This window comes from Malus sylvestris, chromosome 17, assembly GCF_916048215.2.
Source record: "Malus sylvestris chromosome 17, drMalSylv7.2, whole genome shotgun sequence".
In the NCBI taxonomy this organism is placed as follows: Eukaryota; Viridiplantae; Streptophyta; class Magnoliopsida; order Rosales; family Rosaceae; genus Malus; species Malus sylvestris.
The window spans coordinates 7,463,166-7,477,549 of NC_062276.1; the positions used below are offsets into that span (position 1 = coordinate 7,463,166).

General features: G+C 36.1%; 1 protein-coding gene across 1 annotated transcript; it reads right to left on the reverse strand.

Annotated features, from left to right (window-relative positions):
- Window positions 1-5,900: 5,900 nt before the first annotated feature.
- On the reverse strand, window positions 5,901-8,955 carry LOC126611677 (xyloglucan endotransglucosylase protein 6-like). The gene is made up of 4 exons (XM_050280051.1): window positions 8,289-8,955; window positions 7,745-7,845; window positions 7,208-7,401; window positions 5,901-6,526 (listed from the first exon to the last, which is right to left on the reverse strand). The coding sequence occupies exons 1-4, from the start codon at window positions 8,461-8,463 to the stop codon at window positions 6,106-6,108; spliced, it is 891 nt and encodes a 296-aa protein (XP_050136008.1). The 5' UTR covers window positions 8,464-8,955; the 3' UTR covers window positions 5,901-6,105.
- Window positions 8,956-14,384: the final 5,429 nt, after the last annotated feature.

Genomic DNA, 14,384 nt, shown 5'->3' on the forward strand with positions numbered 1-14,384 from the left:
GCGTCCCAGAACAATTCGAAGAAGAGGGCTTGAAGCCCATGAAAGATCATATAAATCTTGATTCACAGACGAAGAAGCAAGACCTGCAATCGTTGGTGCGGGCGTCGCCGACGCCGCTCTCATTCACACTCTCAGCAAGATTTATGGTGCATAAACTATTTTCACTTGTGGATCAGACTTCTATGCCAAACAACCTAGATTCCTTACAAAATCATGAAGTCCTACTTTCTGGTCACTTGGCTCGCCGTCACTCACATAGTCCTCGAGTTTGAGTTCGTCGTCGTCTTCCTCCTCTCTGTCTAACCCCTGGTTCGTGATGTTTTCCGTCTTGCCAAGGAGAATGCTCCTGCCATCATCTTTATTGATGAGGTGGATGTTATTGCCACTGTAAGGTTTGATGCTCAAACTGGAGCTGACAGAGAAGTTCAGCGAATCCTTATGGAGCTCCTTAATCAGATGGATCAAAATGTGCCAAAATATTGGCAAATTTGAGAAAAGAGCTCCATGGAAGTTTGGCTACGATGGTTTCTGATCGAAGGGTATGGGTGGAGCCATTTTGGTCGACGAGATGGATCTCAGGAAGACCATTCAGTAGGCTCAGATTGACACCACAGACCTTCACCAACTTCTGAAAAAATGATGAAACTTTCATCATGAAGGGGAGCGCATGTTCCCACCATGCCCATTGTCTGAAAAAGCCAGGGGAAAAGCGAAGATAAGATTCTTTCCTTATAATAATTCTATTATTATCTTTGGTATTGTCTGCCATCTGTCAAAAGAAAAAAAAAAGAAAAGAGCTTTATTTTTCACATCATTACGTTTTCTCAATACCATTACCTATCTAATATTTTATTATTATTATTTTATGATATTTGTTAACATGCTGCCTAGTGTCATGTGATTGCCCTTAACAGTGTTATATATGATACAAATCATTTACCACACAACTGAGTAAATTATTTATTTATAGAAGGCATATAGAACAATATTTTGCCTTGACAAACTTTGTCAATTTGATTTATTCATTATACGGTCATACTTATACTGTCATTTATTGTCAGGAATTATTGAGCAACTAGATCCACTGATCAACATTGTTGCTGATTAAAAGAACCCAATATGCAAACCCAACAAGCGGACCCGAATCATGTCGAGAATCAACTCATACTGAGTGCATGTCAACATAAAGTAGATAATTCCAATGAGGAATACCACGAGCCGAGCCGCCTCGTAGCGAGCATAGCCTCTAGCCGAGCAGCCTCGCAACGAACATCGCCTCCAACCAAGCAGCCGCCTCGCCGCGAGCATGGCCTCTAGCCGAGCAGCCTCACAACGAGTATTGCCTCAAACCGAGCAGTCTCGTAATGTGTGATACCTCTAGCCGAGTATTGCTTTATGTTGAGCATTGCCTTGCGTTAAGCACTGGTTTAAGACATCTAGCCACTTCGGCCTGTACATGGATTGGATTTGAAGTCTCCAGCCAAAAGACTATCTTGACTGAAGACTTGAGGGACTCCTGTTGGTACCATATATTGGGCCTCGTCTTTGGGCCTCATTCCTAAGCCCATGACAAATGTAAAAGGGGAGGGAGCCCTTATCTATAAAAGGGACTCCTTCGCCTTCATGAAAAGGATCTCACATCCAGAGAGAAACAAAGGGTCTTAGATCCAACCCTCACAACAAATGGAGGGTAGTACCCTCTCAGCCAAACAGAGAGCAAAATGGCAAGGGCTGCATCCACAGAGAGCTCCCTTGCCGATCTATTGTAATCCATACATACATACATAATCAGCATCAGTGTGGACGTAGCCCAAACATTGAGATGAACCATGATACATCTTTGTGCTCTTGAGCGTTTGTGTGATTCACGGCCGGATTTACGTTGGTCCAAGATCCTCCGGATTTTGTGCATCAACAAATTCAAACCAAATTATTGTTGGCTAACCCATTGTAAGGCCCACTCTACTCTCCCGCCCTTAATGCAGATAATATCACATGTATTCAAAATAGTCACTAATATTTATTCCATTCCAAAAATAAAAATGGCTAACTATGTAAAGCTTGGATTTGATTCGTGACCATTATACAATCGCCACGTCATGTTACTAATACACGTACTTAAGATGAAATATTTTCATACATTTTTGTTAGGCTCTTTGTAATTAAATCTATGATATTCTCTTTTTTTTTTCTCTTTTTTTTAAATAGGGACCAGTTGTTGATTTCGTCACGGTAGTCTACTTTTTAAAGGGTTGGGAAGACTCACATAGAGGCATTTCAGCCTCCCCCTGCCCGCCATCGTATGATTCACACACGTCAAGAATCGAACCGTGTACGTGCTGTGTGGAATACGGACTTGAAATTCGTCCCCAACCATTGAACTACCCCATGATGGTTAAATCTATGATATTCTCTAAAAGCATCTAATATTCTCCTTTACATATCATATACAGTTCATTTTTCTGTTCAACAAATGCATAATATCGCTTTTAGGTCATTTTACATTTAGCTTTGTCTCCCACTTTGATCACTTCATATATAATGAACTCCAAATTCGATGCCATCATTGTCTTTCTGTGGATGTTTTGATGCCTTCACTTGTATTTTGTACTCTGATAGATCAACCCTTTTTCCAGCCTTTAAAATTCGGTGGGCATCAATGGGATGGGACCTTATGTGTTTACTCACACAACACATATAATTATTGCCTTTACTATTGATCATCCACCTTATCTTATACTTCTTAAATGAGTGGTAGCTCCATCTCTTCATAGCACTAGAGCAGTCTTTGTCATGAGCTTGTAACTCTCAGTGTATGACGTTCGTCTTTTGAAAAAAATTAATTTTGTTCGATAATGAGTTAATATCATTTTGATATATTATTTACTAACATTATTGATGCTTTATAGACAATCCGTCATTTTCGTTCGGGTTCAAAGCTATAATTTTATATGATCATAACTCTTAAGCATTACTTTAAGTTGAAGAGGGACCTTAAGTGAGTCATTTAGTTTGTTATAATAATATGGCTTCATTTAGCTTTTATGCTTTTTACAGCAACAAAAAAGCCTTATTCTACTAGGAGGGAGGCTTTATGAATTTTAGAATGTCATTGTTCTCGGTTTTGTGCCAAGTTTTCCATTAGCTCCAAGTATTGTATGTTGGTCTTCCTCTACCTTTTTATCCCGAGCCTTTGTCTTATAGTTGCATCTTCTAACTAGAGTATTTGTAAGTACTCCGTTCACGTGTCCAAACCATCTTAACCCATTTTCATTTATTTCATGCTTTATATTATGCACGATAATTTTGCGCACTAATTTTCTCCTTTTGCACAATTTTTTCTAAGTAGAATGATATATTTTTATACTAAGGAGAGGGGGAGTTCAGCTAAGCCATACAATGACAACCTAATTTGATATCGAATTCGTTATCCACTAGATTCGAACCTAAGACCTCTTACTTACAAATGAAGAGGAATATTATCAGATTGTAGTACTAAGTGGCATATTTTTATTTATTTTTATCTTTTAATTCTTGTTAGAGTCCTCTTCCATTATTTACAATGCCCCAGATTAATTCAATGTGAATGGAGAAATATCACCACCTTGCACATCCCCCTTCTTATCCTCTCTTATATGGGGGACCTTAGTCCTTTGAATTATGTCCAAAAATCATTTGTACAAAAGCATTAAAGTTATCCCAAATTACACTCGGTTTTGGACTGTAGTGAAACACCTAATTGAAGATTTGATGACCCAAAAAAAGGAACCTTTATGATCCATAAAATTAACAAAAAAAAATGCTATTTAATTAACTCAATCATGCATATAATGCTAAAGTTTTAATCACTACATGGTCTTTCACATGTTTGTCGCAGAGCTATAAGTAAGCCTTGGCTCAACAATAGACTTCTTAGTTAAAATAGTATCAGAATGATCTTTGAAATTAACATAACTCCTTATTTTGGTTCCTAAATTTGAAATCGATAGAAATGGTTCATGAGTTTGTTCACCGTCAATCATTTTGATCATTCCGTGAAAATCTGTTAAATAAGACTAAAATAACAAATATACGCACAGATTTTGTCAAATCATTTGGTACTATTATTTATTAAATTGAGGGTATGCCAATCTCAGAAGTCAAATGAGAAGTTTTGTCAATTTCAAAAACTATTTTAACTAAAATACTCTCAACAATATTAGCAAGAACGCAAAATATCCGTTTTTTATGCAAACGACAATCTACACCACATTAAAACAAGAAATAACTCGAGAAAAGCAGAAAGAGAAACTTTCAAAGTGTATTATTGTTATATTTCTTTGATTTCTTCCTCTCTAAGACTCAAACTCTTGTGTTGTCTAAGACAATGTCAAGTAATGTCATATCAGTGTGAAAAATACAAGGTAACAACTACCAACAAAGACTTTGTTCCCACATTCCTCTTTTACAAGGAAACTGATTTGAAGTCCGTGACACAAAAATTTGAATCACAAACACTTAGGGCCAATCACTTTGGCTCCTTTTTACGTCGCTTTAATCATGGTCTCCAATTATTTAGTACCAAGTGGTCCAAGCCTCCTTTATACTTGATGGAAGATACAATCTACTTACGATTGAATTTTTTTTGTCAAAAATGATCATTGACATATGAAATCGATAGAAATGATGTATGAGTTTGTTACTGTCAATTATTTTAATTATTTCGTAAAAATTTATGTTAAATAAAAATCTAAATTTTTGTCATTTTATCTTTATTTTACAGAGATTTCTTACGCAAGATCCAAAATGATTGGCGGTGGACAAACTTATGGACCACTTCTCTCGGTTTTAAATCTCAATGACCAAAGTGAGAAATTATGCCAATTTTAAGAACCATTTTGGCTAAAAAGCCATTAAAATTTGAGTGCGCGAAATTTTTATAAAAATGACATTGAAGGAGAGAGATTCCAACGTAATAATTTTAGTTGCAAGAGTAAATATTCTTAATCAACCGAGCTACTCCACTACTTTTGCTCTGGTAGTAAGAAGATGAATACTCTTAATAAACCGAGCTATACCTGAGTTGTTTTGAATTTACATCTTACCCCCACACAAAAAAGATAAAAAGTTAGGGAACTTTAACGAAAATCTCCCGATACTGTTCACTTTAATGAAAAACCACATTTTTACACTAAAAAGTCAATTCTTGTACTATTCACCCTCTCCTTTATTTTGTCCTTATCGTTAAAACTTAAAGTTTTAAAGTCATTTTCATTAGTTTTTCTTTTTAAGAACCATTTTAGCTAAAAAGCCATTACAATTTGAGTGCACGAAATTTTTATAAAAACGACATTGAAGGAGAGAGAATCCAACGTAATAATTTTAGTTGCAAGAGTAAATATTCTTAATAAACCGAGCTACTCCACTACTTTTGCTCTGGTAGTAAGAAGATGAATACTCTTAATAAACCAAGCTATACCCGAGTTGTTTTGAACTTATAGTTAAAACTCAAAGTTTTCAAGCCATTTTCATTAGTTTTCCTTTTTAAGAACCATTTTGGCTAAAAAACCATTACAATTTGAGTGCACTAAATTTTTATAGAAACGACATTGAAGGAGAGAGAATCCAACGTAATAATTTTAGTTGCAAGAGTAAATATTCTTAATAAACCGAGCTACTCCACTACTTTTGATCTGGTAGTAAGAAGATGAATACTCTTAATAAACCGAGCTATACTCGAGTTGTTTTGAACTTACATCTTAACCCCACACAAAAAAGATAAAAAGTTGGGGTTCACTATTTCTTTCATATGATTGTTTTTCACGTGACCTAATCCACAGTGAAAGCATGCAACCTATACCATAATTGTACAATTTTTGGTAGTAGCAAGTCGGTAAAATTGGACAAAATCCCCCAAAGAGTTTGAAAAAGAGAACTTCATAATTCACATTAAAATTACCATACAACCCGAAAGCTACACGAGCAAAAGAAACAAGAAAAAATAAATTGAACAAAACATGGAGCACATGTTTATATATAGCTTTTTAACCCCCTTCTTGATTTCTTTTATACAATGTTTCTTTCTTTCGCCTTCTCGTTCTCGACTGTTATTGCTCGCACCATCAACTAGTGGCGGTGGTGCACGCACTCGAGTGGAGTCACCGGAAACCTAGCGGAATCGGTGCAGTAGTCATAGACCATGTGGTGAGCCTTAACCCACACGAGCTGGTGGTTCTGGTGGAGATTGAGCTCGGACAAAGTAGGTTCATCCCACCAGTACTTCTGGTCACCACTGCTGCTGCACTTCTTTGCCTTATCTGCGGCTGCAAGAGAAACTGGGCACTCACAGGCATTGATGTCAAAGCCCTTGTAGGTTGCGACGAAGGGTGCATGGGACCAATCTGTCTTGACCCTGCCACCCTGTGTGGCCCAGTCATCTGCATTCCAAATTGAACTGTAGACACCCATGGCTTGGTCCTTGGGGAAGGGCACCCCTTTGTTTTCCATGTTGGTGTGGACTCTAATGGGCGTCTCATCGACTAGGAACCTGACAACAATAAAAACAAACAAAAAATGTCAATAATTGATGAAGAATATAATATAAGCCAATGCCTATTGTCAACCACTTATGCAATCCCACGTATAATTTTGCTTATTGGTCCCTTTTTTTGTTTTAATATAATGGGTTTCTTTTGGGAACGTCAAAGATGAGAACTTTAAGAAGAATATTATAACCGTAACACTAAGTTCTACGCAGCATCGAAGATACACTTGATATTTTATTTTCTTTTTTCTATTGGGATTAAGTAGAACTCTAATTTTATTGTCCCAGTATCCTAAACTAATAAAACAAGCGACCATGCTTGATTGATTAGTGATATATCAAACTAATTAAATATTATTATATAAGTAAGTTACCGCAAATGACAATGCATAATTAGATTGGAATACCACCTTATTTGGCATCCCGATTGTACATAAGTTACTTCAAGCAAAATGCCAATGGCACAAAAACAGAGCAGAAGAATAGTTATGTCCCTACATGCATCTTGCAAGATTCGTTCCTCTTTTTCATGGCTTGGCTTTTGTTTTTCTTTCCAACTTTTATATAATTTATGCAGAGTGGCCCAGAGACACGCAGATTTCGTGACACTATCTTTTTGTTTTGCTATGTTTACGATTAATGTCCTGTTTACTAATTCGTAATCGAGAAGTCGAGAACGCTTACACAACTTGGCGCTGATTCCAGAAGATGGAGTAGGAGTGGAATTCCGTGGTGGGATCGAACCAAAGGTTCAACCTTTGCTCTCTGTTTCCCACACCATTGACATATATATTGGTCTGCACTGAATAAGGTTCCCCAGTAGTGTTCCCCAGAAACTCGAAGTCGAACTCATCGTGTAGTGGACCGTCCGATGACATCTAATCAGATAAATGGAATTGAATATCAGTGTCAGAGGCTGATAGATGTTAGCTGGGACCATAAAGATATAAAATTACTGAGCGATCAGAGTATATTATTTGATGGGATTAATTAAATTTATTTAAATTAATTACTAAATATAGATAGAAACAAAAAAATAATGAATGCAAATCAATGGGGAAAAGTACAGAATTTTCACTAGGAAAACAGGGGAAGTGGGTAAGGTCAAATTAATAATTTTTTTTTATATAAAAGTGCAGAAATAAATCGAATTAAGAAATAAATATTTTCTAATTATTCCTAAAAAATTAAAAAAAAATAACACTTGGGGTTTTTACTTACATAGAAAGCAGTGACAGTTCCGGCGGAGTCGCCCTCGATGAGCTTAATCTGAATGCTCACTTTTCCAAACAAGTACTTGTTCTTGGATTGAAACCCAGCTCCTGAAATTTCACACCCAGCAATATATTAGACCCAGCAAGAGGTCTACGATTTAAACACCATAAAGTTCTTAAATTGAGAACCCAGCACCCTAATTTTAAACCCAGCATGTCATTAGTCAAAGAAATGAAAGGCTTCCAGATGTTCCTACGTCCGGCGTCGCAGACCAATAATACAATGTTACGTGCAAAAATTAAAACGAGGACCATCGTATTATTGATATCGACGCAGGACGCCGCGGTGACTCGAGGGTTGTATGTAAGTCTTTCCGCAGCAAAGAAAGTATTTTTAACAAGAAAATTAACGATTTCGTTGAGGGTGAGAAAAAACAGAGCTATTTTTCTTGGTGTGAAAAAAAAATCAGAACGTAATTGCTTCAAGAACTGAAAAGAAAACATTTTTGGGAATCGATTGGTTGTTTTAATGTGGGAGATTTTTTAAATACCGGAAAAGTTGTCGAGTTTCATGTGAACTTGCTCTCCCTCATAGTTGAAGTGATCGAGAGCCCAGGTTGGCTGGAAAAGCTCTTCAAATTTTGCTGAGCTGACCAAACCCAGCAATGCAAAAATCACAAAAGCACTCAGAGAAAAAGCCATTATTCCAAAAGCTGGAACAGCCATTGAAGCACAAGAAGAAGAGACTGGAGCAGAAGAGTGTGAAGAGAGAGAAGAGAGAGAGAGAGAGAAGAGAGAGAGAGAGAGAGAGAGAGTGAAGCCTCTTCTTCACTGAACTGCTCTGAGTCTGTGGAGACACAAACCAAAGACACTGGCCTTTTATAGCCCAATTTTAATTCGGCTTCTTTCAAAAGCCACTTCTCTCAACAGCCACTCACGATCCACGTGACCGGCTCAATCACCACATCAGCCACCACGTAGGATTTCAAATTTCGATAAATGCATGGAGTGGACAGAGCCAAAAGGATTAAAAATGTAGCCGTTACTCTGGTCTGTGTGAGTTCCCCACTTATTAGCTGGCCAACGCTGTGAAGCTGTGGAGGGGCACTAGTGCCTTACAGTGTAGGACATGTCCCTGCCCAAAAGCATGGAACAGGCCAGCTGGTTCACTGACCAGGCCAGCTGTGAGTGAAGCATCTCTTTGGTGGTATTGGAAGAAAAGCTGGGGAAAGGGGAATTGGGGGAAAATTGTGGGGGGAAAATTATGGGAATGGTTTTTTCTTCATTTTAACTTGGTTTTTTCTTTTGAAAACATTAAAGAGATTTTTTCAAAAGTAAAACTCTATATAGTTTTTTTTTTATACTTTTAATATAATATTTTATAATAGAGTAATGTTAAGAGATTAAATTTAAAAATTAAATTTGTAAACTAAATGATGTGTCACCAATAAGAATAAATTTGTTTATCAACGTTTAAGTAATTATTCAATCATTAATTTTCATGTTCTTAATTTTTCAAAAAAAAAAAATTTAATTTAATCTCCTTAGTATTACTCTTTTATAATATTATCATTGAACTTAATGTTAAATATAGTAAGATCGGTTTGAGAGAATCTCACTAACATTTCTGTTTTGTTTTTTATTTGTGTAATGACAATGCCAGCTCAGTAGAATCGCACTATACCATTCGCTATGATGGCAACAAAACCTTTGTTTTTTTTTCAGTCATTGAGATGCGTGCCCTTTTGTGAAGACTTTTTCTTATATTTTTATAAAAAATTTACTGAGGATTTAGTGTGTACGGAGGAATTTCTTTGAATTATTACAGGACGATAATTTTGTACTCAACAAAATAACACGGCTTGAATATACGCACAATATTTAGTACTTAGATGTCTGATAGTATTTAGTACTTTTTTAAGTATTATAACAAAATTCTCGAACTGATATAAAATGAGCGAGTGTAGATTGATTGTTACTTGGCATAAATGTGGATGTAACACAAATTGTTCTCAAACCATATGCACATCCAACAAATACATGAACAACTTACGTTGAGTACGTGATTACTTAATTTAGATTGACCATTGTTTGAAATGAATATGAGTGTAATACGAATGGCTCACAATGTATTGTGCATCAATCACAATAAGATACGGTTATTAAACAGCTTGAGCTAGTATTAAGTTTTTTGTCGTGATTACTTAAATAGTAAAAATTATATTTAACATGGCATGAACATTATCACATCCAACTAACACGAATACCGGCTTGATTTCTGAAGTTTTTTTTTTGTTTTGAAAACACTTGATTTCTGAAGTTTGTAAAGCTGATGAGAGTGAAGGACGATGGGGGTCCAAAGATTGGTAAATATTTTGCAAGGACTGTGACAATGATGGTTATAGATATTTTTATGAAACTTCGATCTAAATTGTTTTACTACACTATTTTCCCAAACAGAAAAAAAAAAGTTGCACTAACTAGCGGATTAGTAATAATACAAAATCATTTAATAATGACCGAAAAGTTCAGATTAGTCAAGAGAAGAAGCTGTCCAGCACTTATGTGTATAGAGAGGTGAGTTTTACGTGTTATTTTTAGTTATTAAATTGAATAAATCAAATGAAATTAAAGAATTTAATTAAACATGAATGTTTAGGATGCTAAAAAACTGTATAATATATCTAATCTACTATTTTAGCCACTCAGTACTATGATCTGGTAGTATTTCTCTTAACTTGTAAATGAGAGATCTTAGGTTCAATCTCGTGGATAGCTAATTCACTTAGGTTGTTCATTTTGTAGTTTAACCGAACTCTTTCCTTTTCTTTAATAAAAAATATATTATTGTACTAAAAAAATGAGAAAGTATTATTGTCACTCTAAAAATCTCATTCTACACTTCTCATAAATGTATATTTCTTTCCTAATATAAAAAATTTGGAATGTAAAATGAGATTTTTGAAATGTTAATATCAATTCCTAAAAAATTTACTATTTTAATTATTGTATATGGTAAAATCAACCCCTTACAATAGAAAAGTGTAATATACACACAAATATCTGCAATGTGCTTTTATTGGTCTACAGCCTTAAGGAAAGCTTCTGATGTAATCATCCAATTGCACAGATCCACATGGCAAGAGATATTTGTGGACATTCATTGTGGGACCTAGCCGTGGAAAATTTGGCAGGCCTGCTGGCCTGCAGAGTTCAATTGGATTTATTATTTAGTACGATTTTTCCTTGAAATTATATGAAATATCTTTGATGTTTTTTCTGGTGACGAAAAACATAATTGCTAAATGTTCTCTCTTTTTATTTTGCCAAAAAATGTTATATTTTATTGTAATTACGAGTTGCCAAAAAAATTAAGGGAAAAGTGATCAATTTTATTGAATTGAGACGATAACTAAAAGTAAATTACAAATCAAATTCTCAAATTTCAAATGACCAATAACAATTTACGTTATATTATACAAAAATATAGCCTCCTCGTAAATGTAATGCAATTTTTTTTTCTTTCTATAGTGTCTTTCTTAATATCTATAAACTAGTGTTGTTTGTTTTAGTACTACAATTTAGTGATATTCATCTTCATTTGTAAGTGAGATGTCTTATGTTTGATTATTGTCAAAAACAAATTTGAACAAATAATATAATATTATCTACATTAGGAGGGTGAAGAGTGGGTTAAGTCTCACAATGAGTTAGCAATTACCTTTGGTAAGAATCAAACATAAGACATCTTACTTACAAACGAAGAAGAATACCACTAGATCGTGATACTAAGTGGCAACAACTAGTGTTGTTAATGCTTAAAATAAAGAAAAGATGAACCTATTTATCTGTTATAACAAAAGTTTAGAGGAAAGTTAATACACAAAATTGTCAACAGTAATGAAGGAAAGTACAAAGAGAAAATGTAGAGAGAGGAAGTAGAGAGAGAGTCAAGGAATTGTTATGTATATTCCAAGATATCAATCTCAATCTGTTTACATCCCTTACTTATATATAAATACAACCACCTTATAACTAACTCCATATTCTCTACTCTACTAATGACAGCTGACACTAACCTAAGTCATTCCCTAACATTCCTCCTCAATCTTATGAAGGGAAGAACCCAACATAAGATTGGAACAATGAACCTGAAATTGAGAGGAACATAAACCTTTGGTGAGCACATCAGCACACTGTTCCGTGGTAGAGACAAACTGAGGCATGATTGTCCCTTGTTGAACTCGTTCACGAACAAAATGGCAATCTATCTCGATGTGTTTGGCTTTGGAATGAAGGATAGGATTAGTAGCCAATGCCATAGCAGAAAGATTATCACAATGAAGAAGAGGTACAGATTGACATGAAACATACAAATCCAGTAACAGCTGTTGAATCCATACTATTTCAGCAGTAGTGGTGGCCATAGCATGATATTCGGCTTCAGTAGACGAGCGACTCACTGTATGTTGTTTCTTGGAACTCCAAGAAATAGGATTAGAACCCAAAAACACAACAAAACCAGTGGTGGATCGTCGGTCATTGGGGTCTCCAGCCCAATCAGCGTCAGTATATGCTTTAATGTCAAGAGAACCATGTGTAAAATGGATACCAAGATGCATAGTGCCACGAAGATATCGTAAGATCCGTTTAACAGCAATGAAATGATCTTCAAGAGGAGCATGCATAAACTGACAAACCTGATTCACGGAATATGCTATGTCAGGTTGAGTAAATGTTAGATATTGAAGAGCCCCAACGATACTCCGATATTTGAAAGGATCTGAGAATGAGGGACTGCCATGAGTCAACAGCTTGTGATTAGGATGGCATGGAGTAAGGCACGGCTTGCAATGGAACATGTCTGCCTTGTGTAACAAATCCATGATATACTTGGATTGATGAACAAAAATACCACTGGAACGATACTCAATCTGTAAACCAAGAAAATAATGCAGAAGACCAAGATCCTTCATATCAAACTCGGCAGTCAACTGTTGTATCACACTTTGAACCCCAGCAACACTATTGCCTGTAAGAATAATGTCGTCCACATACAACAAAAGAACAACAATAGTTTGATTCTCATACTTGACAAACAAGGATGGATCAGCATAAGAGGATTTGAAGCCCAAAGTGAGAAGAAATTTGGTAAAACGCTCATTCCAGGCTCGGGGAGCCTGCTTCAACCCATATAGAGATCTTTGGAGTTTACAAACATGTGTGGGATGAAGAGGATCTACAAAACCCTGAGGTTGAGCCATATAGACTTCCTCGTCAAGAAAGCCATGTAAAAAAGCATTTTTTACATCCAATTGTTTGAGTTTCCAGCCATTAGAAGTAGCTAAAGAAATGAGAAGTCTCACTGTGGTAGGTTTAACCACACGACTAAAAGTCTCATAATAATCTAACCCAGCTTCTTGTGAAAATCCCTTAGCCACTAACCTGACTTTGTACCGAGCAACAGTACCATCAGGATGTTTTTTTATCTTATAAATCCATTTACACCCAACCAAGTTCTTATCGGGAGGAAGGGGAACCAAGGTCCAAGTTTTCTGCTGAAGAAGAGCATCCATTTCTTCCTGCATTGCTCATCGCCACTCGGACAATTTACATGCTGCAGAGTAGGACTGAGGTTCTTGAGCACCAGATTGAATGTCAACAGAAAAGGCCTGCTTTTTCTTAAAAATGCCCGACTTGGATCGAGTCTACATAGGATGAGAGTTAACAGCAGCAACAGAAACTTGTTGCAACTCAGAAACTTGAGACATATGAGTATCAGGATGTAACTCAGACATGACGGGACCAGAAATAGCTGCACTGGACATGTGATCCATGGAAATATCCCCTGGTAGTGAGGGAATGGTACCAGAAGAAACAAACTCACTTGGTGCTGAAGAACATACTGGAGGACTATGTTGAAAACTTGAATCCCTGGGGAACACTTGTGGAAATGGTTTAGATGCTAAAGGATGATGATGAAAAGTATTGGAGGGGACGGTGGAAGATATGGAAGCCACCTTGGAACCAGAGTCAAAAGGACCAGCCATATGAGTCGCAGGAAAATAACTTTCATCAAAGAGAACATGCCGAGAGACAATTAGTTTATTGTCTTTAGGATTAAAGCAGATAAACCCTTTATACTAAGCAGCATATCCCAAAAATATGCATTCACTGGTCTTTGGTGCAAGCTTATGAGATCTATAAGGCTTCAACGACGGATAACAAACACAACCAAAAATCTTCAAGTGATCTAATTTGGGTGAAGAATGATATAACATTTCAAAGGGAGACTTCATAGACAAGACCGGTGTAGGCATTCGATTAATAAAATATACTGCTGTGGCACATGCATGGTACCAAAACTGAGGAGGAAGACAAGCGTGTTGAAGAAGAGTGATAGCTGTCTCGGTAATATGCCGATTTTTCCTCTCTACGAGCCCATTTTGTTGAGGAGTGTAAGGGCAAGACTTATGATGCAAAATACCTTTGTCCTTAAGAAAATTCTGAAGATTAATCCCAATATACTCTCCACAACCATCACTTTGCAATATTCTGATATGAACATTAAAGAAATTTTGCACAAAAGCCTGAAATTGGACAAACAGACCAAAAACAGCAGCTTTATTCATGATAGGAAATATCCA